The sequence below is a fragment of the Parasteatoda tepidariorum genome, chromosome 9 (assembly GCF_982258835.1).
Source record: "Parasteatoda tepidariorum strain Cologne lab strain chromosome 9, Ptep-v5.0, whole genome shotgun sequence".
NCBI classification, from domain to species: Eukaryota; Metazoa; Arthropoda; class Arachnida; order Araneae; family Theridiidae; genus Parasteatoda; species Parasteatoda tepidariorum.
In genome coordinates this window covers 32,340,999-32,368,259 of record NC_141763.1, presented here as the reverse complement: position 1 = coordinate 32,368,259, position 27,261 = coordinate 32,340,999, and the positions used below count along the sequence as shown (strand labels likewise).

General features: G+C 30.8%; 1 protein-coding gene across 7 annotated transcripts in view; it reads right to left on the bottom strand.

Annotated features, from left to right (window-relative positions):
* Positions 1-27,261, bottom strand: part of PMCA (plasma membrane calcium-transporting ATPase 3) — a 215,126-nt gene that overhangs the window by 55,893 nt on the left and 131,972 nt on the right. For all 7 annotated transcript variants that reach the window (XM_087151226.1, XM_087151224.1, XM_087151225.1 and 4 more), the window contains exons 3-4: positions 11,851-12,048; positions 1,247-1,486 (exon numbers count right to left, since the gene is read on the bottom strand). In XM_087151226.1, the coding sequence (XP_087007352.1) occupies positions 1,247-1,486; positions 11,851-12,048 (438 nt within the window). The remainder of the gene's footprint in view (positions 1-1,246; positions 1,487-11,850; positions 12,049-27,261) is intronic.

The following is a 27,261-nucleotide window of genomic DNA, read 5'->3' as shown; positions in this document are numbered from 1 at the left end:
ATTCTAAGTGAATAAAATTTTTTGAATGAAACGACACTTATTTTTTAAAATTAATTCAATTCCCATGATATCCTCCAACAGCTTTCTCATATTCTCCATGTGTGAGGGTTTTCAGGCACTTTCAAAGATTATTCGCTATCATGGCATAATCATAATGTTAAGGCAATCACATATATCCAACTTTCACTCACAAATTTAAAATTGATTGAAATAGTATGTATGATTATTCATGTATCACTAAGGAGTGTGCATTAAAATGTACATTAAAAAACAAAACTAAACTCGTGCATTAAAAAAGAAAGCTAAAAAACGTTAGATAAAAAATAAGGCTATATAAAAAGGCCAACTTAACCAGTCTTCTAACAGAAGCAGTAGTTTTTTGAAGACGAAACATTGGTTGGCACAGATTAAGAGCAGGAATGAATACTTAACAGATATTGGAACATTCGAAAGGAGTGACATACTCTAAAACAGTGGTTTCCAACTGGAGGCCCGGGGGGCGCATCCGGCCAGCGAAGCCTTTTTTTGTGGGCCGTGAACTAAAATATATTAGTTGTCACTTTTTTGCGGACAATTTTTGTAAAAAATCTATAGAAGTTTAAAATACTTTTCTCGTCGATAAAACCCTAATTTCTTCGTTTCTGTGAAATTTATCATACAAACGGTGCAAAAAAAATTTTTTCTCAGGTTTTGTATCCAAGAAAATATTTATTCAAATACAAAAATAATCGTGTATCGTTCGTGAATATAATTTAGCATAATTTAGCAGAAATTTTCTCGGAGAAATTGTCCAATTGAACTTTTTGAAGCCACTCATTTTGGACGAAAATATTTACTCACATTTGTAAATTTTAAATTTAAAATTTAAATATCTACTCTCTGGTGGTTGCAACAGACAAACCTCAATTTTGTCATTGAACATTTTGTGTGCTCTTACGTTAGTTTTAATACCAACCTTCTTAAAGTTTTATATCTTAACAGCTAGATATACTGTGTTTTCTACAACTTGGTAAGAATCTGACAGTAATATTTAATGTTCCTGCAAACATAAAAGAATCCTACCTAAAATTTTGATAAAGTTGCTGCCCGCCATTTGATTTGTGTTTTTAATTGTGGCCTCCGGCCTCGTGTAAGTTGGAAACCCCTGCTCTAAAAGCACTCATAAATAGCTAATTTCATTAATCATATAGGTCATGAACCAGCTAGTAATGAACTATAAAAATAAATAAAAAGAGTTTTGACCTACCATATTTGACTTGGCATATATCACCGACTACAATGTCGCTGACAGAGATTTGCATGACCTCTCCCCCTCTTATCACAGAAAATTTGTGCTCGGTTTCGATGCGGTTCTGGAGCCCCCTGAACTGCCTTTCTTTGGTGTAGTCATTAAAGGCCGTCACCAGCACCACGATTATCACCGACACTAGGATGGCAACACCCTCGATCCAACCAGCCTCGCTCTCTCCTTCGTCATGTCCTTCCGCTAAATGATTGGATGTGAATACAAATACATTGTGAATACAAATACATAATTACAGGAAACATACTGAATACATAATTACAGGATACATACTGAATTCATAATTACAGGAAAAAAGTTTAATTGAAAATGAATTAGAAATAGGCTACATTGAGACTAAATACATAATTACAGGATGAGAAAGAAACAATGAAAAAAAAACTTTAATTGAAAATGAATTAGAAATAGGCTAAAACAAGAAAAAAAGTTTTAAAAAATTTTCAGAGAAAATTTTGAAGATATTATTAGGCTAGTGACATACAATGAATATTTGTATACTAGAATTAATACTCCTTAATATCCAGCGGATGTATGCGATACTAACTAGAGCACTGCCGTAGCACTGCCGATTGGCTAAGAATACAAATACATTATGAATACAAAGACAATGAATACAAAAAGATTGAGACTAAATACACAATTACAGGATGAGAAAGAAACGATTAAAAAAACTTTAACTGAAAATGAATTAGAAATAAGCTAAAACAGGAAAAAAAGTTTTAAAAAATTTTCTGAGAAAATTTTGAAGATATTATCAGGCTAGGGACATACAATGAATATTTGTATACTAGAATTAATACTCCTTAATATCCAGCGGATGTATTAACTAGAGCACTGGCGAACAATTGAAAAACCAGTGCAAGCTTCAAAAAAATTCAAAATTGTTATTTTTGTGCATTTGGCATTTTTACTACTACATACTACAAAAAATTTCTTTCAAAAATGGATTTTGTTTTATCAGTTTTTTTGAAATTTTATTTTAGGGTATAGTCCATTAGCAATAGTCCGGTGGCGGAGCGGTAGCGCTTCGCGCTGTAGTGCCACAGGTCCCTGGTTCGATCCTCGGGCCGGACAAGGTTGATTCAGCGTTTCATCCCTTCAGTGGGTCGATAAATGAGTACCAAGCATGCTTGGGAACTAAACACTGGGGATTCCGCGTTCGCTGACCACCTGACCGGAACATCTGCTCCTGCACCCCAGAGCCCAAGGTCAAGAAAACAGAGATGGGCACAGTAGGCTTTGGCCCTCTATGCCACTGAGCTCTGAGTTTAGTTTAGTTTAGCATTAGCAATAGAAGGAAGTTGTCAAGCAACTTTTCTCGGAAGCATTAAGCATTTATGTTGTTTTTTCAATTGCATGGCAGCTCAGCAGACCCTATATTTATTTATTTATTTATTTACTTATTTATTTAATTATTTATCTATTTATTTACTTATTTATTTAATTATTTATTTATTTATTTACTTATTTATTTAATTATTTATTTGTTTATTTTAGCTATGGAACCCTAAATGATAGAGAATCTTTTGGTTGAACCCCAAATTTATATATAGAATCTATTAGCTGTTATGAATATATTAACCAAAGAAAGACTGTTATTTGTTTTGATAGTAATTAATGAGAAGAATGAAATGAATAATAGTCTTAAAACTATAAATTTCATGTCAGGTAGTTGAATTCACAAACCTGGAGTGGCATCGAGTAGTCTAGTTCTGAATTTGGTTTTTGGTAAATGCATATTCTAAAAACGAATAAAATACGTTGAATTATAGTTAAGACAAATATCTGTTACTGTTGAGAATGACTATCAGAGAAATATAATTTTTTTTTCTAGAATTTGGTCATTTTTATTTTGAATTGAAAGTTTTGATGAGAAAATACTGATGCAATTTTTCGTAAAATTCACATCCTTTTCGTAATTTATTCAATGTATATCGTTACTTGAAGAAATAATTTTTTATAAAACAATTTGGTATTTTATAGCCGTTTTTTCAAAATAATTTCATAAAATAACTAAAATATTAAATAAATTATAATTTATTGTTTGGATATAAATATAAATACTGGTTTCAAAAATCATCAATGTTAATAAAAAATGTTTAACTCTCGGAACATATGTGATCCTTCCACGGAACCGTATGGATCAGAGGAACTAATGCAATACTGATGGTAAATACTGATGCAATTTTTTATAAATTCACATCCTTTTCGTAATTTATTCAATGTGTATTGCTAATGGAAGAAATATTTTTTATAAAACTATTTGCTATATTATGGCCAGTTTTTTTAATTTTAGTTTGAGAATTTTCTAAAATAACTAAAATATCGAATAATTATAATTTATTGTTTGGATATAAATATAAATACAGGTTTAAAAAATCATTAATGTTCACTTTTAAAATGAATGTTTTATTGTAAATTTTTTCTTCAGTTTTGTATAACAATAAAGTTTTTAATTTCTTGGCAAGGAAATGGTTTTCTTATAAATCATCTATTTTATTTTTCTATGAAATTGTTTAAAGCATGCCTACATATTTATGATATATGCATAATAAAACAAAAGGAAATCGTTAAAATATATTGTTGTGTCTTACTAATATAAGTGTTTATATAAGGGAGCTCTATATATTAGAAACAAAAATATAATATGTGGTGATAGGTTCGCCGCTCATCGTAAAATCAAGGTTATTTCATATTGTTATCTGTTTGTCTTTAATCAATTGTGTTTTTACTTATTTTTGAAGTGAACTGAAATAAGAGTTCTGACGTCATCATATTAGAATTGTATAAATACCAGCACGCACATGACAGCCTGTCAGTATTTCTCTCATCACCTGCTGTGATGATGCTTCTTGTAAATCGAACCAACTTGTATATAAATGTAAATATGTTTAATAAAATATTAGTATCTCGAAGGAGCTATCTTCGCTTACTTCAATGGTGACCCGGATGTCTGAGGATACAAGCAACTTTTATTTTTCATCATCGAATTAATAGGAAACTGCAACTATGGCGGAATCGTCTGCAGTAAAAATTCCCATCTTCAATATCTCTGATCCACACCTGTGGTTCCATATGGTCGAAGCAACTTTCCAGCTTGCGACACCGAAGCCGATTACGGAAAGCAAAACAAAGTTTAACTACTGCCTCGCCCATCTACCTCCTGAAGTAGCCGCAGTTGTAAGGGACGTCATTATTACTCCTGACGTAGACGATCCTTTCAAAAAGCTGAAAGAAGAAATTATTGCACGCTGCGGGGAAACAAAGTCTCAGGAAATTCAACGTTTACTCTCCGGAGAGCAGCTAGGTGACAGAAAGCCCAATGAACTCTTGCGCACTATGCAGAGAAGAGCTGAATCCCACGAAATCTCAGATTCTCTACTTTTGGAACTATTTCTAAATCAGCTACCGCAGCATGTTCAGTCGATATTGGCCGCAATCCCTTCACTAAGTTCAACTAGAGCAGCAGAAATCGCTGAAAAAGTAATGGAAGTGTCAACTTCAAGTGAAGTTAGCGAAGTTTCTTCAAACCAACAATGCACCTTTGAACTTTTAGAAGAAGTTAGAGCTCTACGAAAAGAAGTAGCTGCATTGCGGACACGCAGCAGGTCTCGCAACCGGAATTATGCACAGTTTCGTAATCGTCAAAGCCAATCCTCATCTCCACATCGAAACTCCAAAATGTGCTTCTATCATCGGAAATTTAAATCTGATGCTAGAAAGTGTGTCAAACCCTGCATCTACCAGAAAAACCAAGAAAGGCAAGAGTGAATGCGACTAACATCTTGCCTCCAACAAATTGTCGCCTTTTTGTTAGAGATAGACAAACTAACAAACAATTTCTAGTGGATACCGGAAGTGACTGCTCAATTATTCCAGCAAATAAAAAAGAAAAAACTCTTTCTCCTATTCAGACATTTAAAGCTGCGAACAATACCATCATAAAAGTATACGGTAAGAAATTGTTAACTTTAGACTTCGGTCTTAGACGAAAGTTTAATTTTCCATTTTATATTTGTGATATAACTAATCATATTATAGGTGCAGATTTTTTATACTATTTTAATCTTAAACCTAATATTAGAAAACGTTGCTTAAATGATATTACTACTAATTTAAATTCTCATTGTATTTTTAAAAATTCTGACATTATTTCAATTAAAACTGTTCTTGGTGAAAATTATTATGAAAAATTGTTAAACGAATATCCTGAAATAACGAAACCTATTTGCTCAGACCAAATTGTTAAGCATAATGTTGTACATCATATAGAAACTTTTGGTTCACCAGTTTTTGCTAAACCTCGGCGTCTAGCGCCCGATAGGCTAAAAATAGCAAAAATGGAATTTCAACATATGTTAGATTTAGGCCACATGCGCCCTTCCAAAAGTAATTTTTCATCACCTTTACATTTAGTTCCCAAGAAAAATAGTTTGGACTGGCGTCCAGTAGGTGATTATCGAGCTTTAAACGCTCAAACTGTTAAAGATAAATATCCAATTCCTAATATTATGGATTTTACTAGTGAACTACATGGAACTAAAATATTTTCTCACATTGATTTAATTCGAGCTTTCCATCAAATACCTATAGCCCATGAAGATGTACATAAAACTGCAATAATAACTCCTTTCGGATTATTCGAAAGTACTCGTATGCAATTCGGACTTTGCAATGCAGCCAGTACTTTCCAACGCTTTATTGACGAAGTAACTAGAGGCTTGGAAGGCGTTTACGCTTTCATAGATGATATATTAATAGCTTCCGAATCTCCCGAAGAGCATATAAAATATTTAAAATCACTTTTTGATAGACTGCAGTATTTTGGTTTAACAATAAATCCCTCTAAATGCTTATTTGGTCAGAATAGTTTACAATTTTTAGGCTTTAAAATTTCCGAAAAAGGTATTGAACCTTTAAATGATCGCGTTAATGCAATTCTAAATTTTCCAAAACCAAATACGATTACTCAATTACGTAGATTTCTAGGATTATTTAATTTTTATCGACGCTTTATTCCTAATGGAGCTCATATTTTATCACCTTTAACGAAGTTTTTAGAAGGACAACGAAATATTAAGAAATCTAACAAATCATCAAAAAAATCTGATTTACCGTTAATTTGGACCGATACTTCAAACAAATCTTTTTCTGATGCAAAACAAGCAATAGCCGATGCAACTCTATTAAAATATCCTAAACCTGGTGCTAATTTAAGTCTGTGGACTGACGCGTCTGATTTTGCAATCGGCAGTTCTTTAATGCAATATCAAAATAATGAGTGGGAACCAATTGCATTTTTCTCAACAAAATTAAATAAAAGTCAGCAAAATTGGTCAACATACGATCGCGAATTATTGGCAATATACGCGTCAATAAAAAAATTTCGTCACATGCTTGAAGGTAGAAGTTTTACTATTTTTACTGACCAAAAACCTCTAATATATGCGTTTAAACAAAAACCTGAAAAATGTTCCCCTCGCCAATTCAGATATCTTGATTATATTTCTCAATTTTCAACTGATATTAAACATGTAAAAGGAAAATCTAATTCAGTTGCTGATACTCTATCGCGAATAGAAATAAATGCAATTTCAAAACCTCCATTAATAGACTTTAAAAAACTAGAACAGGAACAAAATGAAGATTCAGAATTAAAAGAAATATTAAATTCAAATAATTCATCTTTAAAATTAGAAAAACATTACTTTTCTTTGGAAGATGTTAATTTAATATGTGATTTTTCAACTAAGTATCCAAGACCTTTTATTCCAAAATCATACAGGCAAATTATTTTTGATAATTTACATTATTTTTCTCATCCTGGAATATATTCAACTACGAATTTAATTTCTAAACGATTTGTGTGGCCCAACATGAAAGTGGATATCAAAAATAAAGTTCGTTCTTGTGAGAAATGTCAGCGAGCTAAGGTTTTTCAACACACTAAAGCTCCTTTTAGTACATTTCCTCAACCCGACGCAAGATTTTCCCATATCCATCTGGATTTTATTGGCCCACTTCCTATTTCTGAAGGTAAGCAATACTGCCTTACAATAATAGATAGATTCACGAGATGGCCAGAAGTTATCCCTACTACGGATATGACTGCCGAGACCACCGCAAAAGCACTTATTCACGGTTGGATCTCTAGATTTGGCACACCCGTTACTATAACTACCGATCAAGGCCGAAATTTTGAATCAACTCTTTTTCGAAATCTCACTAATATCTTAGGCAGTAACCACATCCATACTACTTCATATCACGCGCAAAGTAATGGAATGATAGAACGATTTCATAGACAACTCAAAAGTTCTATAATAGCACAGGAAAATAATAAATGGACCGAAATTTTACCAATTGTTTTATTAGGTATTCGCACAGCTTTAAAAGCTGATATTAATGCAACTTGTGCACAACTTGTTTATGGTACTTCCTTACGTCTACCTTCGGATCTTTTAAACTCAAATTCTTTATCTCCACCAGTAACAGAAAATTATGTCACAAATTTAATGGCCGCAATGAGAAAATTAAGTCCTGTACCAGCATCAGCACACAGTAAAAATAAGTTCTATATTAATCCTAATTTAAAATCTTGTTCTCATATATTTTTAAAAGTAGATAAAATTCGTCCTCCACTATCCCCTGCATACACAGGACCACACCGTGTAATTGAACGTTTTGATAAAACCTTTATTATTGATTTTCATGGTAAGAAAATAACTGTCTCAATAGATAGAATTAAACAAGCTTTTCAAATTTCTGAGAAATTAAAAATAAATAAAATTCCAATGGTCGAAAAACAATTATCTCCAACAAAGGAAGAAAAGCAAATTGTTACAAAATCTGGTCGCCGTGTGCATTTCCCAAAATATTTTGTTAAAGAATATGGAATATAAAAGCATCTAAATATTTTGTATCTATTAATTGTATTCCAATTTCCAAGTTAAAATTTTTTTTCTTCGTAATTAAGACGTATATTTGAATTTACTACTTTGTATTTTATGATTGTTTTTAAACAATCATTATTGGTATCGTGACTTTGTCACTGGGGGGATACTGTGTGGTGATAGGTTCGCCGCTCATCGTAAAATCAAGGTTATTTCATATTGTTATCTGTTTGTCTTTAATCAATTGTGTTTTTACTTATTTTTGAAGTGAACTGAAATAAGAGTTCTGACGTCATCATATTAGAATTGTATAAATACCAGCACGCACATGACAGCCTGTCAGTATTTCTCTCATCACCTGCTGTGATGATGCTTCTTGTAAATCGAACCAACTTGTATATAAATGTAAATATGTTTAATAAAATATTAGTATCTCGAAGGAGCTATCTTCGCTTACTTCAAATATCTTGGTGCTCTATTAATATGCCGAAAAATTTTATATCACATTTTCTGTATACTACTTTAAATTTTTCCTACAAATACAATTGTGATTACAATATCATTCTCTTACTATTTACACTTAAACTTTCCCCACCGCAATACAATTGGAATAAATCAGGCATGCAATATATCCATTATTCATTTTTGGTGAAACTATATTGATCATTATCGGTTCAATATGCGATTGGTTTTAATAGATCCAATGAATCAAGTTCCTTTTCCATAGGAAACAATATTTTAAAAAGTTCCAAACCATGATCTGTAGCATAAGAAAATACAGAAATTAACTTACTGGTCTTTAAATAAAAATTGAATTTAATTTTGATAAAAATTCTGATTCTTAGAACAAATTGTTAAAAAATCAGTAATGTACATTATTAGAATATTGATGCTACTTATCACTAGAATGATTTGTTAATAGAATTTTGTTGCTATTTATCACGGAAATATTTTTTCATTAGTATTTTGTGTATTTTGTACGTCAATAACATTTTGACACTATTTATTACTGAAATATTTTGTCATCAGTATTTTGTATGTCAGTAGAATTCTGATGTTTTGTCACCCTGATAGAGAGTTAGACTGTTGATGTTTATTCGATCTGATACAGTCCTCAAAATAAAAAAGGGAAGACACTGAATAACTTTTGATCTAATGACTGGATTTTCTCGAACAAAGAATCAAGGTTAATGTTTCAAAGGCCTGATCTCAACTGTGCTAATTAATTAGTGCAGTTGATATTTCGATATTCTAAGTAATTAAATCAAAATACGTACTTTCTCTGAACAAGCATACCTTTTTTGCGACGGATTAGGATTGTTGACCCTAAAAATATGGAGATAGCCAAAATCTGTGAAATATGGTTCCTCCTTATTAAGGTATACTTTGGTCAGGAAAGCAGACAAAAGTTCGAACGCTTGAATCTTAATTTTGTTTTTTGCGTAATTCGCCATATCTCGAGAACCTTCTAAGCGAATCGAAAAAATCTTGTAATAATAAATTTAGTTTATAAAAATTTATAATTTTATTTAATAATAATGAAAAAGTTTCGAATCTTAAGGTATAAAATTGCTTACATCATTTTGGATCCTTTTGAAAAATGTAATTTCTTTTTTTGAGAAAATGGAAAAGTGAAGCGTAGTCGGTCGAATAATTATCGAGAAATAAAATGATAAATTTGTGATTTTATTTAAAACTTGATAACTCAGAAACTATGTGACAGATTGCGATATGACAGTTCTCGAGATATGGCAAAATGCGCAAAATGTTAAATTTAAATTAAGATATCTAAATATCTAATTAAAGATAATATCTAACTAAATATCTAAATAAAATATCTATTTCTCGCCCAGGAACAATGTTTTCATGGGGCACATTAGGACCCATAATCCTCATAGAACAATCCCTGACGTCTGTAAGCTACTTGGACATAGTTGCAGATCAGGTCCACCCATTCATGGCAACTGTTTTTCCTGCGGGGGATGGTGTTTACCAACAGGATAATGCACCATGTCATAAGGGTCGAATCGTCGAGGAATATTCTAGTGACTTTCAAGTCATGTCTTGGCCCCCAAATTCACCTAACCTAGGGTAGCAAGACGTTTTCGATGTCGAAAAAATGATTTTTTCAACCATATCGACAAGCAAATTTTTCTTAATATTAAATACATTTTAAAACTTCAAACTTTACATTTATGAAAACTACATATTAATATCTTTCAATAAAAATAAAAAGGAATTTAAGATGTTTATAAATTTAATTTTTATAAATATTTAAAAATTTAATGTAAATAATTTTTTTTTTTACCAGACATAACTTTCGGTACGCTCGTACAAAAAACAAATAATTGTAAAGTTGTGAAAATTTCTATGCTTGTACATATACCTTATTTACATTTAATTAACTATATAAAGTGTATTTTTTTCATTATAATGTTGTTATACAGGGGAAGTTTTTCAAAATTTGAACGAAATTTTGCATTTTTTTCAGAAATGCAACATTTATTTTGCTTAGATATAATATATTCTGTACATATTATAAAACAAACTAGTTCACCTGATTTTTCAAACATATTTACATGAGTGTATGCCAATTTTTTGTTGATATTTCATGTAGAAAATTTTTTGAGCGTACCGAAAGCTATGTCTGGTTAAAAAAAAATTATATATACATTAAATTTTCAAATATTTATAAAAATTAAATTTATAAACATCTTAAATTCCTTTTTATTGTTATTGAATGATATTAATATGTAGTTTTCATAAATGTAAAGTTTAAAGTTTTAAAATGTATTTAATATTAAGAAAAAATTGCTTGTCGATATGGTTGAAAAAATAATTTTTTCGACATCGAAAACGTCTTGCTTCCCTTAATCCAGCAGAGCATTTGTGATCCTACTTGGAAAACCAAATTCGTGCTACCACGCTACCTCCTCGCAATGTGAGGGACTTACAGGACCAGTTGGTGAGTGCTTGGTACCAGATACCTCAGACTACCTGTCAGCACCTTGTGGACTCAATGCCACGGCGGGTGCTAGCAGTTTTGAGGGCTAAAGGTGGTCCTACATGTTATTAGCAGAGTGGTCATAATGTAATGGCTCTTCGGTGTATTTTATAACCGTCATTGAATAGCTGACCTAATATAGGATTTGCGACTACTGATGTTCACCTCCGTAACCTTGTAATTTTCAACCCAATCCAGAAGATAAGGGAACTCCTGGGTCAAGTATTAGGAGAAATTTACCATCGTGGAGGACTTTTTGATGGTATTTGTTAACCCAAATTTGCGTTACATGCAGAAAAAAACCACAAAAACCTCCCATGGTTATCCTGCCAGCAAGGGGACTCTAATACACGATCCGTCTACCACTGAGGATATTTTACTCCAGCACTGTGGTCGGTGTTAGCCGGGAGCGGAATTTGTATCGACTAGCTATCGCTGGGATTTGAACCCGGTTGGTAAATTATTATATATAATTATTAGGCCTTTAAGTAATTAAAATTGAGTTCTAGTACGCCGATTATGCGTGATCATTCCTAGTATGATGACCTAGTACGTGCGATCATTAAATCAAAAGTTATTCTGAGTGTTTCATTTTTTTACTTTGTGCAATGCACTTGTTTTTATCTAGATAGCTAACAGTTGATAATTACCTGGTGTTTCTTCGGATGATGATTCGTAAAAGGCGAGACCTAAGGAAACAATTGCCGCCACCTGTAGGATGATGAGTGTAACGTCTTGCAGAGCCTCCCACACCAGCTGCAAGAACGTCTTTGGGGGTTTCGGGGGAATCATATTGGCACCAAACACTTCCTTCCGGCGAGCCAAGTCTCCTGCAGATCCACTCAGACCTAAAAATTGAACCAACATTTAAATTGTTATTACAAACTTAAAATTTAAATGTTTAACAGCGTACCCAACATTTAATTTTAAGTTTGTATTCTCAGCGAATACTTACATGGAACGTACTCCTAGACGCAAATTATAGTGACTTTTTGTGACTAAACCTTTCTAGATGGAGTTAAAAAGGTTTTATTTTATAATTGTCTGTTGATATCAGGTGTGGCCGTTGTCACAATTCGTCTCCATGAATTATGCAGAATTTTGAACGCAAACTTTTGAAACTTTTCCAGAAAGTATTAGTAATTGGGGAGATAATAGTTAGCAAACTGAGAAAAAAAAATGTCAAATCAAAATTTTCCAAATATGATAGAATTAAAAGTAGTAGTAATCGAATAATTGAGGAGGTAATATTTAGCAAACTGAGAAAAAAAGTATAACCAAAACTACCAGAATATGGTAGAATTAAAAGTGGTAGTAATCAAGTAGGTAATATTTAGTAAACTGAGAAAAAAAAGTGTAAACAAAACTACCAGAATATGGTAGAATTAAAAGTGGTAGTAATCAAGTAGGTTATATTTAGTAAACTGAGAAAAAAAGCATTACCAAAACTACCAGAATATGGTAGAATTAAAAGTAGTAGTAATCAAGTAGGTAATATTTAGCAAACAGAGAAAAAAAAGTGTAATCAAAACTACCAAAATATGGCATAATTTACAGCGTTTCTAGCTCTATGGGAACACCAAAAATCTCGGTAATTTTTGCCGAAGCTCTTCGTCATGATTTTAGCAAAATTGAAACTAAAATATTGTTTTCTAATATGTGATAAAATCTGGTAATTTATCATGATACTTTAGAGCGTGGCATTAAAATCATTCATTCGGTTACATTTACTTTTTAGTTTCGTATTTTTTTACTAAATGTGAAGTATTAAGAGCTAGAATTTCATAATCCCTAATTTCCTGTATACGTTACCATATGAACGGAAAACTTACCAAATGAATGATTTAAATACCTAATATTTTGGTTTTTAATACCAGAATTATAGTTGTTTCCTTTTTTTCAGAAATTTCATAGCCATATAGTACGGTAATTCTACCAGAATTATAGGGTATTTACATTTATAGGCTATATAATAGGAAATATAGTGTATTTTTGAAGCATTTTCTAAAAGCGACTTGCGTCAAATGTTCATTTTTACCACCATAAAAAATTTTGATAATTTTTTAAATTTCCACTACACACCAGCACAAAATATCAAGACATTTTTTTGTCGTGGTGTTGATACATTATAAAACGTGGCTTATCTTTGTCCTCAGATATCCCAACACATTATTAGTAGTATCGTATTAAAATTAATTATTAGAAATACAATTAAAGAGGCCAATCATTTTTAAAGGAAGAAAAGAAAATTTTTTAAAAATATGTAGTAAGTTATTACAATAACAGAAATAACATTGCAAAAGTGAAATCAAAATTTCAAATTTACATATTTTTCCACTCAAAATCGAAAGATAACCTTACACAAGTTTGTTCGCTAGAATGTATGATAAAAAGAACAGCTTCATTTAGCTCCTATTAAATTACAGGGTTAGTAACTACTTGGGATGTGTAACGTTTTAAAAACACCATTTTAATGTTAATTGTAGTCTATGTAATTCTATATGGTTAAAATATGCTCATTGTTTAGTTAGCATATAAGAACGTGATATTTTTATAATGTCACGCGTAATTTACTATTTGTAGTTTATTTGTCAAGCATCGCATTAGTATATTCTATTGTCTTCCCTCTCGATTCAGTCTTTCTTGAAGCTGTATTATTTTCTTAAAAATGGACAGTCTTATATACACTCCATAACAAAAAAAAATCGAAGCACCAAGAAGCAATCATCCGATTGCTTTGAAATTTCGTATGCACGAATGTTTTAAACAGATATGGCCAACTGGGGACTTATAGTCTTTAGCGACGAATCCCGCTTCCAACTGTGTCCTGACGATCATTGTGTCAAGCGTGTTTGGAGACGTAGAGAGCAGAGGAGGGATCCTGTGCCTTCACTATTGCACGCCACACCGGCCCTCAACTAGGCATTATGGTCTGGGGTGCCATTTCCTTTGACAGCCGGACCCCTTTGGTCGTCATGAGAGGTACACTTACTGCACAGCGGTACATCGACGACATCCAAAGACCTGTTTTGCTACCGTTCCTTTTGCAGCTCCATGGGCTGGTTTTTCTGCAGGACAATGCCAGATCACATACGGCACGTGTTGCTATGAACTGTCTGCAAGCTTGTCAAACTCTTCCTTGGCCTGCCAGATCACCAGATCTCTCTAACATCGAGCATGTCTGGGATATAATGGGAAGGCGATTGCATCTGGCACGGAATGTTGATGACCTTGTTCGACAATTGGATCGAATTTGGCAGGAAATACCGCAAGAGACCATCCGGGAGCTTTATCGGTCTATGCCACGCCGTGTAGCAGCTTGTATCCAGGCTAGAGGCGGGTCAACACCTAATTGAACTTGTTACTGTAACTCTGCAATAAATTATTCAATTGTTCTGAAATTTTAATCATTTACTATTCTGTACATTGTCTTCCTATCCATTAATTTTCGTTTCAATCGGACAACTCCTTCATGGTGCCTCGATTTTTTTGTTATAGAGTGTATAAAGTAGCAATGACACATACACTCGTTAATAACTCTACCTAAATACAAATTAAATATAACAGTTTTAACTAATATACTTTGCTTCCTTAAACTATAAGGTTAATTTCTCTCACATGGTCAACTTTGTTGAACAGTAAGCCAAAAAAAAGAACAATAACACATACCTTCGTTAATCACTCTACCTAAATAAGAATTAAATATAACAACTTTAACTAATTTATATTATTATTAAACTATATTTTTGCTTCCTTAAACCACAATGTCAATGTTATCTTTTCGTTAGTATTATCGTTTACAAAACACACTTATAACTAAGAGTGAGCCAAGAAAAAATGGACATCCCTGATTAACTTTTGATTTAGTGATGGCATCTTTACGTTCAAAGACTCGATCGAGACCTCAAATATGTTAATTAATTAATTTCGATGATATTTTAAGTTATGACACCAGACACAAAAACGTACTTTCTCTGAATAAACATAACTTTTCTTTTACGGATTCGGATTTCTGATCCCTAAAATATAAGGGGTAAAGTATGGTCTCCTTAGTTTCGTCAGGAGAGTGATCCAAAGTTTGGACCCTTCAATGTTAATTATTCATTTTGCGTATTTCGCAAAATTTAAATATACGATTATTAACTATACGACTCTTTTAAAACTCGATTTCTCAGGAGCTGTTCGATCGATTCCCTCAAATTTTGTATTTCGCCATGTGAATTTACACGCATTGAATTTATGTAAAAAAAAAAATTAAACCTTGCAATTCGAAATTTTTTCGACTATTATTATATAAAGCAATAAAAAATAATAAATATTTCAGAAAAAAAATTTTTTTCCGCATAATCATTTTTGGACAAACAAATTTCATAATTTTGTGAAAAAAATTTCAATTCGATTATAAAGATCTTGAACTATGGCAAAATACGCAAAAAGTAAAATTATCATTAATAGGTCAAAACTTAGACCAAACTACTACGAACATATTTTCAAGATTACATCTATCTTTATCTTGGGGGTCGGAAATCTGAATCTGTTGGAGGAAAAAAAAGTACGTTTATTTAGAGAAAGTACGTTTTTGTGTCTGATTTCGTAACTTAAAATATCGTCTGCACTAAGTAATTAGCATATCTGAGGTTACCCTCTCGAACCATTAAGATCGAGTCATGTAACGTAAATATCCGATCATTAGATCAAAAGTTAATCAGAGTGGTCCATTTTGTTTTGACTCACTCTTACTAATAAGTGTGTCTTGTAGAAAATAACACTTCAACGATAGATTGATTAAGATTCTAGATTTAGAATGGTAAATGTTATTCGATTTAGATTTACAGCATTTGTCATTTTATTGATGTCATTAGGGCTAATAACATAAACGAGGTAGCATTAAAAAGATAAATCTTATCCAATTCATTACAAAATATTATCGTACTGTCTTTTTTATTGTCAGAATAAATATTCAGAACGTCTAAAATTCACGCAGGAAATAAGTTTTAAATTAAAATTTTTAACTAAAGAATTAAAGTTTTTTTTTTGATGCATTCATTCAGCTCATTAGATCAAAAATTATTCAGGTTGATCTGTTTTTTTTAACTAAACAATTTAAGTTTTTTTTTGATGCATTCATTCCGTTTATTAGATCAAAAATTATTCTGGTTGATCCGTTTTTTTAACTAAACAATTAAAGTTTTTTTTTATACATTCATTCCGTTCATTAGATCAAAAATTATTCAGGTTGATCCATTTTTTCAACAAAACAATTAAAGTTTTTTTTAATGCATTCATTCCGCTCATTAGATCAAAAATTATTCAGGTTGATCCGTTTTTGTTGTCACACTGTACTTTAAATAAACTTTAAAATTTGTAACTTATGATAAAATGCTTAGAGAGCTTAAGATTAAAAATTAGTTAAAGATTAAATAAATTTTACATGCTTCCCCATTAACATGTAACTATGCCATACATTTAGTAAACTTCCAAAGCACATTCTATTTTTATGAAACCTCGTGGGTATTTACTAATTTTTATTTATTTGAAAGGTATTTCATTAGTGTATTCTCATACCTTCACTCACGTCTCAGTCATTATTTGAAGCCGTATTATTTTCCTAAAAATATAGTCATATAGCCTCATAAACAAAGTAGCAATAGCACATAAACTCGTTAATCACTCTGCCTAAATAAGAATAAAATATAACAGTTTGGCTTTAACCTTTATATTTTGTTTCCTAAATGCAAGGTTAACGCCCAACGAAGCGAAGAATAATCGTTCGGTTTCATTGTTAAAAGAGGAGCTGGATTAACTTTGTTAAATGGTCACACCCTTCTGGACATGAACCAAAAATAAATACAGACAACCCCTTGTTAGTAAGAATAATATCATTCATATTATCCGAAATCCACACTGAATAATATAAAATAAAAAAAAGCGTAACCAATGTCTGAAAAATTAAACTGATTGAATTACTTACAGTATCTGCCCAAATTACTAGACGCACTATAATATTCTATGTAAAATCTAATTTATCAGGTTATGCTATGCAGCTTTATTATTTTTATGCGACTGAAACCGGTTTACAGTTGTTTACGTCAACGTATCAATTGGCTAACATTGTAAATCAATGCGTTAAAAATAAATACAAATAAGAAGTTATAAAAATGTATGTTTAAATATATAGTATTGCATATAAACTCGCGCAAAACGTGTAATTATAGTGCGTCCAATAATTTGGTCTAATTATTATAGTATACTAATATAATACCTGATATTATAAATATTCTATATTTATACAAAATATGGTTTAATTTATTTAATCGTCGAGTTTATATTATATATTGTCTAATTTAACCAAATGATACACTTACGTAAACAAGTGAAACAAGCTTTCAGTCGCATAAATACAATAAAGCTGTATAGTATGACCTGATAATTAAAATTTTACATAGACTCTTATAGTGCGCCCAATAATTTAGCCAGAGACTGTAGTACCTTTGTTTGATAGTTTACTGGTGGGTTATTAGTAACCTTTTCTCTGGAAATTAATTTTATTGCAAGAAAAGTCGTATTCTATCTTCTTTTTTTATTATTTTCAATCTTTAGAAAGTTATTTATTTGTTTCTAAAAAACTATCATTATTTTTTTATATAATTAATAAGTTTTACTTAACTCGCATCTGCACGGAGAAACAAATCCTTTTGAAATTACAGTACTGTATGGTAATGATGTTTCTAGTTTTAAAAAAAAATTAAAAAAAGAAGCATTTTTGGTTATGAAAAGTTCAATATTTTGGTATTTAAACCCTTTATTTAGTAATTTTTCCGTTTATACGGTGGTGGTTTATCGGAACTTCCAGTTTTCAAAATTATAGTTTCTATTACCTCAAATTCAATAAAATAATTAGTACCAAAAAATAAATTTAACCGAATAAATGGTTTTCATGCCATGTTTAAAAGTTTCATCATAAAATCATCAAAATTTACTGCATTTACAAAACTTTATCGCATGTTTTTAAACCATATTTTATTGTTCATTTTAACAAAATCATTGACAAAGGAGTTATCGAGGATAGGCTTGTTTTGCAAAGGACTTTCTTGAACTTAGCGAGCTCTTTGGTGTTCCCATAGAGTCAGAAATATGTTGAATTTCACCATAATCTGTTAGTATTGGAGATACTTTTTTTCATTGCGTGTTTGTGTATATTAAAGCATTCTTTATTAATGCTTATAATTCATTGTTAGAAATTTCTCTAAAAAATGGTTTAATAGCAATTGACGGTTAAATAACAATCAAAACAGCCAACTAACCATTAAAAAGATAAAATTCTAACTGTTGACTGTAAGAAAAATCGTTTACTGACTGTTTTCCCTCAATATGGTAAAATAGGCAGAATTTTATTCTCACCTACTGAACTCACAGCCAATGAGAATGTAGCGCACGATCTTCAAAAGCTGGACGCTAAACCGTGTGATAAGGATTACAAGTTTTTTTTTTTTTTTGGATGCGTTATACAACATCAGATGACTTATTGTTCGACAGAAATAAGATGTGGTAAACACCTTATGAAGCAGCTGTGTACATACTTTAGCAGAGAAAGGCGATCTGTCAATCTCATGACCATCGGAACTGGGAATCGAATATAGCGCACTATCTTCAAAAGCTGGACGCTAAACCGTGTGATAAGGATTACAAGCTTTTTTTTTGGATGCGTTATACAACATCAGATGACTTATTGTTCGACAGAAATAAGATGTGGTAAACACCTTATGAAGCAGCTGTGTACATACTTTAGCAGAGAAAGGCGATCTGTCAATCTCATGACCATCGGAACTGGGAATCGAATATAGCGCACTATCTTCAAAAGCTGGACGCTAAACCGTGTGATAAGGATTACAAGCTTTTTTTTGGATGCGTTATACAACATCAGATGACTTATTGTTCGACAGAAATAAGATGTGGTAAACACCTTATGAAGCAGCTGTGTACATACTTTAGCAGAGAAAGGCGATCTGTCAATCTCATGACCATCGGAACTGGGAATCGAATATAGCGCACTATCTTCAAAAGCTGGACGCTAAACCGTGTGATAAGGATTACAAGCTTTTTTTTTTGGATGCCTTATACAACAGCAGATGACTTATTGTTCTATAGAAATAAGATGTGGTAAACACCTTATTAAGCAGCTGTGTACATACTTTAGCAGAGAAAGGTGATCTGTCAATCACATGACCATCGGAACTGGGGTTCGAATACTAGCCTTGACACCACAATAATTCCTCCGTTCCCTTGCAAGAAGAATTTCCAGTGTATTGCACTCCTCAGTTGTTGACCCTGAACTATTGGAATACGAAACTCAGAACTACTTTACACAAAAAAAAGTCTAATATTTCCTATCTTTCATGGAAAATGGCTCTATTAAAACCTCATTATAAAGTCCATAAAACACAATTCAACCACAACTTAAATCCAATGTCCATTACCTAACGGAGAACTTAACTTGACCTAGCTTCAATGACCTTTTAAATCTCATTTTTACGGTTGTGAAACAATGCTAGTTGTAACTGGATACTAAATTGTATTGTTGTTTTATATTCACGGTATTTTTTACCATACCAGTTGTAAATGGTTTTAAACCCGTAAATGTAAAGAAATGTTATTAACCGTAAATTTTACGGTTAATTTTATAGACAGCCTGCTGCCGGTTATTTTACCGTAATTCCAGAATGAAAATCCAAACAGTGTAATTTTGCATGAGTTTGATCGTTTAATTCTAACGTCTCAATTTAAATAGTTTAAATAATAGTTAAGCTCCTATTATTTAACACCAACAGGACCAGAGTTTTATCAAGAAGTACAAATCAATCACCGGATAATTTGTATATCTTCAAAAATCAATTTTTTTGGAGATGCAGTGATAAATAGCAATGGTGTTAAGCAATAATCTACGAGTAAAATTACTCAAAACAATTAGCTACTATAATAAAGTTTAATAAAACCCATATTTGTGTTTCAATTTTATATCATAAATAGCAGTTCAATATCATGAGAAAAAAATAAGTGATCAATATTTTTCCTATTTAATCTATCTTTTCTGTTTAATCTTTCCTATTTAATCGGTCTGCTGCCAAATCTCGGAATCATCATCACATAATTGGACAGAACTGAATTGAATTGATTTGAATTTAATTGGATAGAAGGTTCAGTGTCACAAAGTTTAAAAACTAAACCCAGTAATTGGATAACATCAAAAAGAATAGTTACAAAACGTGTGTTGAGATGTTCTTAACGTACACCTAAAAGGGTATCGGATAATCGGGTGTCAGAAAAACAGGGTTCTACTATAGTACTTGTGTCTGTACTGCTAGTATTTAACGCTAATACTCTATTTATCACTGCAGCTTAAGTATCTATTTTACACATAAGTGCTTTCCTAATATTTTAATTAAATCACGAATCAAAATAATCTCTATTTTTTCATAACCATTGAATTTTTTTAAAAATATGAAGCATTTCTAAAACTATTTTCCGATTTCTGTTGAGTCTATTTACTATGGCACTGAAAATTGAGTTACAGTAGCAATAAAAATGCTTTTACATAAACTCCTAAACATGAAACTGTTTCTTTACTGCGATAAAAAGACACAAATGTTATTATTCTCGTAAATGTGCTCATGTAACTCTCGGATTGGTTGTTTGACAATAGAGCTTAACGAGGCCAAATTTAAAGCACTGTAATAAAATCGATTTATTGTTTCTTTAAGCACTATAAAATGGATTTTTATTAGTTATACATAACATTTGCGTATGACAAAAAGTTCAGAATTAATAGCTTGGAATTCTTATCTTTAAAATTCAGGAAATCCTTTGCCTTGAATAAAAAAAATAATAATATTATGTGTCTTTACTATATCCCGTTCTTCATGTTGTTATTTACCATATTAAAAGAAGAAATGCATTTAATAATAGTACTAAGTCGTGAAAATATGTTTTAGTTATAAAAGAAAAGAAAAAAAATGCTTGTTAAAATAAATTGTTTTAAATAAAACTTTTTGAGAAATGTTATCTATTTCTTAAATTATTTATATTAGTATTAGAGTTTCAGTCAGAAGAGGAATTAAATTGATGACTCCAAAGTTGGTTTTTGGTTCGTCAAAAGTATTTGAACAATTTTGAGAGCTAAAAGAATTTATTTATTCCCAAATTTCTTCTTAATTAAATTATAAATAAATTTAGTGAAACCTTAAAACCTAACGAAAATAATTTAATTACACCCTTGTTAAAAACCTTGTCACTTTTAACGACAAGAACAGCATTTAAAATTGCGTTTCATAATATTTTATTGACATTCTCATTCGATTGTTAAAATGATGTTTTATTTTATTAAGGTTTTTCTTTTTCTATAATTCTTAAAACAACTAGTTTAGGAAATCTATATTTATACCCTAATTAAAAAATAAAAACGATTATAAGTTCTGTTAAAAATTAGTTTAATTAATCCTTTGACTCAGAATATTTTATTAACCATGTTTTTCAAACTTTTCTTTCATTATTTTGCATTAATTTTTATCAAAATTTGCATTTTAATAATTTATGGTTATGAAATACAACAAGAGATACGGTGTATTTTTCTGCGTTAAAGGTAAATGCTTTAAAACACGGCTTACTTCTCAAGCAATAATTTTTCAAATTTGCGCTTATTTCCAGTTACTTAGATCTAAGAAAAACAATTTTTCATCATTGAATTTTTTTTTTAATTTACAAAATTAATTGTTGATAAATTTTCAAAAGTGAATGAAAAAAAAATTTCTTTCTATTTTTTTATTTTGGTTATATATTATAGTACAAATATAATTCCGATTATATAACAGATTTTTTCAGTAAGTATTTGACTGTTTTTGTAAATAAAATATACCAAAGTATATTTATTCTTGTAATTCGAGTTTAAGAAGAAAATATTATGCGTAAAAGGGACATAGGTGTCCCGTCTGCTTCAAAGGGTTAAATACTCCTACTGTTATCAGCAATTTTTACCCTCTAATCTTTATTTTAATCATTTATCAGTTATATTCCTGTTGAGGATTTGGGGCAATATATGATGAATTATCTCCAGAGGCATTGGTTTTACAAGAAGGCATGGACGTCGTTAGCGGGGTCGAGCCCCCCTCAGTAATTAGAAATCTCTAAAAGACCCAATTTTTTCAACCAATTTTTACACTTGTGAGTTGCATTAATTACTTAGGGGCAATATAACACTCTCCAAAGATACATTGTTTTTACAGGAAAGTATTCCTTGGTACTATTTCCAGATATGTATTCCACAAGTTTTCGAATTATCCAGCACAATACTTATAAGCCTCTTATATATGTAAGCACAATACTTATAACTAAGGCCCGGATTTTGATGACATTTGCATTTTTTGCATTTTTGGACATTTTTTGTCCTTTAGAGCATTTTTTGAGATTTATAGGGCATTTTCTTTAAATTTTGGGGCGTATTTTTCATTTTAAAGCATTTTTTAAATTTTTTGTTAATTTTTTTCTAATTTTTCTAATTTTTCATTATTACACTGGCTTCCAAACAATGAAGAAAATCTTTAGGATATTAAAAGGTGAAGCAACATCTTTTCAAATTGAAGAAGAATTGTCAGTAAGTGTGACCGTCCTTTTCAAGTACGCACCAATAACATCAGTAGACGTTGAAAGAAGCTTTTCCTGGTATAAAAATTTGCTTTCAGACAAGAGACGCTCGTTTACATTTCAAAATATTAAAAAAAAATTAATAATCCACTGTAATTCTGATATTTAGTAATATTATGAGATGGAAGTTGTTATATTCATTTAAGTTTCTATACAAAATGAAAATGTTTTGGAGTCAATATATTTTCCTTTTTTTTTTTTTTTTTTTGCTATTTTAGGATATAAAACATATTTTTCAAACTTTAATGAACGTAGAACAAGTATTGCATTGCTTTATACTTTTGAAACGACTCATAATAATTTTAAAGAGTAAAACATTGTTTTAGTTCAATATTTTTACTTCTATTTAAGTCATGTCATAAGGCATTTTTAGCGCAATTTTCGCATTTTAAGGGCATTTTTTGCACTTTTAAGGGCATTTTTTGCAGTTTGTAAGGGCATTTTTTGCACTTTTTAGTGGCATTAATTCAGATTTTTTAGGTCATCAAAATCCGGGCTCTACTTATAACCATGCAACAAACGCAATGTTTTTTAGTTATTAAAACATGTAAGAACATCAAAAAAATTAGTGAAATTCAAATTTGGAAAAAAGATAAATTTAGCTCACTTATAGACTAGCTTCCAAAAGTCAAGTATATTTTTACACTTGATTGAAGCGTAAAAGTATGCTTAACTTTTGGACATAATGTGTACATAACTTCTCCAATCATATCAAATTTAGCATTCAATGAAAGGCCGTATACACGTGGTGTACTTTCTTAAGTAAAATTTATAGTAATTATATAAATTTGTTTACAATTTAAAACTCGGGAAATAACTCTAGGCTGTCAAAAGTAATTGAATTAAATGTTCAAGAACTACAAAATGCTTGGTTCATATGGAGGAAAAAAATCTTGTGAAATCACTATTCACCATCTATCCTAAAAAAAAAAAAAAAAACGCTACCGGAAGTCTTGAGATCCTCCTCTGACGTCATAGCATTACAGAGACTATTTCTTTTTTTGACGCTCCGGCTTTGTTTGTATACACTCGGAATACTAAGTTTTTCTTAATTTAATTTTTATGCTGCGTTTTTTTGTGAAAAAATGTGTTCCTCATATTTTAAAATATCATATAAAGATATAAAAAGAAGTACTTTGGGAAATTATCCTAAATTGATATGCAATTTCATGATCGTTAAGATGCATATTTACACAATTTGGTTTACATCAGCAGAAATTCTTCTATCTGAATCTTATACCGGAAGTTGAAACGACCTCTACAAATACTACCTCCTACCGTGGAGAACATGAAACGTGGTTGAGAATAAGGTGAATACTGCATAATGACTACGGTTCTGGTAAAAATTAAAATAAAAACATAATTCTGGTAATAAAAAATCAAAATATGAGGTATTTAAACCTATCATTTGGTAATTCTTTTGTTCATTGGGTAAAGGTTTACTAGGAATTCACCAAATCACCGTACTGCATGATAATAACATTTCCAGTAAAAAATAAAAAAGGCACAATTCAACTGTAATTGTAAAAATCAAAATATTCGATATTGAAACCAATAATTTGGTACTTCTTTCGTTTATTATGTAAAGGTTTACTGGAAATTCTGATTTTTAAAATTATAGTTCTTATTACGTTACATTTAAGAAAAAATTAAAAAAACTGAAAATTGATATAAATGGGTTTTATCCGAAGCTCTAAGGTACCATAGTGAAATTATCGAGTATTACCACATTTACCTTATTTTATCACTTATTATAAAATCATATTTTATTGATAATTTTACCTAAATCATTATCAAAGCGTTTAGGTAAAAATTGCCGAGCTTTTTGGTCTGACTAATAGTACCGCAATATCTGTAAATTTTACCATGTTCTGGTAATTTTGACTCAGAGCTTTTCCTCAGTGATCACTCTATAATATCCACACTGGTACACAGAAGGTCATGACATTCTTTTTCTCAGTGCAGTACTAAGTACTTTGAGAAAAGTCAGCACGAAGTAACCTAAGCGTAAAATACTTAGTAACCAAAGAATGCTTTTCTCTCAAGTTATGTGATCGTTAAAAGAACTTTCCCGCATGATTCGTCACTGTCGGATCGCAAAATCTAATCTTTTCGCGGAAATCCTTTTTTCCCCCGCTATTTTTCCCAGAAGTAGCGATGAAAGGTTAATCAATCCTCTATGAAAACCTTCACCGCGATTTGCATAATTTATGAGTTTATTAAAATGTTTTTGAATCCATAATTCGTGGATTCCTTCGAAACAGCTGCGGAAGCTTGCTTCCAGGATTAGGGTCTTTAAAGATAATTCGGCTAAAACCCGAATGAAAATAAATTATTAAGACACGTAGTTTTCAAACTATATGCCCGAATTTTTTTGTCTTGGTTCATTTATTATCATTGTTAATAGAATTTATGACTATTGATTGCAGCATGTCTTTTATTGTGCAATCCAAAAGGGCTCATGGGGAAAAAATTCTGATAAAATTACCGTACAGCTACCCAAGGTTACGTACTTTAATGACATTTCTGACCATAATTCTGGTAATAAAATAAAAAAAACACGATATTTAAACCACTATTTTGTTAATTTTTCTGTTCATAGCGAAATGGTTTAATGGTTAAATTTAGTATTTTGCAGTACTAAGTACTTTGTAAAAAATTAGCACGTATGAGCATATTCGTTTTCAAAATAATATAGTTTCGAATGGTTAACGAAATTATATTTCTTTTTGCACCACATTTAGAAAAAATTACAAAACTGAAAAGTAAATTTAACTGAATAAATGATTTTTATCCCATGATCTAAGGAATGATGATAAAACTGCCAACTTTTACCACATTTACCAAATTTTATCATATATTGTACTAGTGTCTCCATAGAGCCATAAACGTGGTAAATCTTACCATATTCTAGTAGTTTTGATTTTACTTTTTTCTGTTTTTTTTTAATTTTTTACATGCATTTATTTCACAAATCCTTGAACAGTTTCTATTTTTAAAACAAATTTAAAAAAAAAATTTAAAAAAAGTATTTAAGTAACAATATTTAGAAGAAGACAATACTTAGAATGCAATATTAATGTATCTCCGAAAAAGTTATGGCAAAAGCTTTCGTAGTACGTAACGTAATGTCAGAAATAAAATATACCAGCATTATTCAAAGCAGTTGTGATGATTTCTGTAAAGTATTTTAATTTAATTTAGAACTAATACCTCACAAGGTTTTCTAAACTGACAACAACAACAAAAATAACATAAAGTGTAAGCTTTATAATATCAATTGACGTTTCTCTTTCAGTGGTCCAGCAGTATAGTGGTTAAGAAACAACTTCCAAGTTTCCCGACCGGGGTTCAGAATTTTGCTGAAATTGCTGCGCAATTAGAGAAGGGGAAATAAATATGCTAAAATTATTAATGAATCAATGAGGAGATTTAGATTCTGTGAAGATGGTAGTTGCTTACTACCGTATCAAATAGTCTGCACCGCTAGAAATATCTTGAAAAAAATGGTTAAATAACAACTTATTTAATTGTTATTTTATCATGTTCAAACAAACAGTAAAATAATATGGTCTTTAAATTGTTAAATGTGCGAAAAATCGCTTATTAACTGCTTCCACCTAATGCGATTAAACAACAAGAATTGTATTTCAACAATTAGGCCCACATAATGAAATCACTTAGCTCCTGTAACTAGGTACTTAATATTGCCGAGAGGGTTAATCTGTCAATCTCATGACCGATCATATAAACTAACTTAACCGCATTTTACAGTTCGTCTGATAAAACACATCTCAAACACCGCCCAACTCCAATGCTCATTAACTAACGAAAAATCTAGCTCCAATGCAATCTTAATTTTTTACAGGGTTTTGAAACCAAGCTAGTTGTAAATGGTTAATAAAAACGAATACAAAACTATACTATTTTGAACCATACTTGTAGTAAACGGTTTTTAAACCAAAAGGGCTTAATTCTTAACCGTAAACTTTATGGTTAATCAGATTAACAAACTGCTGCCAGTTATTTTACCTTAATTTTAGAATGAAAATTCTAATAGTGTGGAGTTATTATTATATTTTTTTCAATTTCAAATATATTTGCTCTTTTTCTTTATTCGACCATGCAATAAGCTGATTCACCAGTTCACTAAAACATCAATTTATATATTCATTTATTCATTGGACTTTTTTGATTCACTAAATCACTACAATTTAATTAAAGGTTTTAGTTCTGAATACACAAAACTGCACATTTCGCAATAATCAGAATGATTTGTTGATTTTTTTTAACAAATGTGATAAATAATAAAAAATGTAAAATCATTTTCCTTATAATTTATTATTGAATTATTTTAAATTTAAATC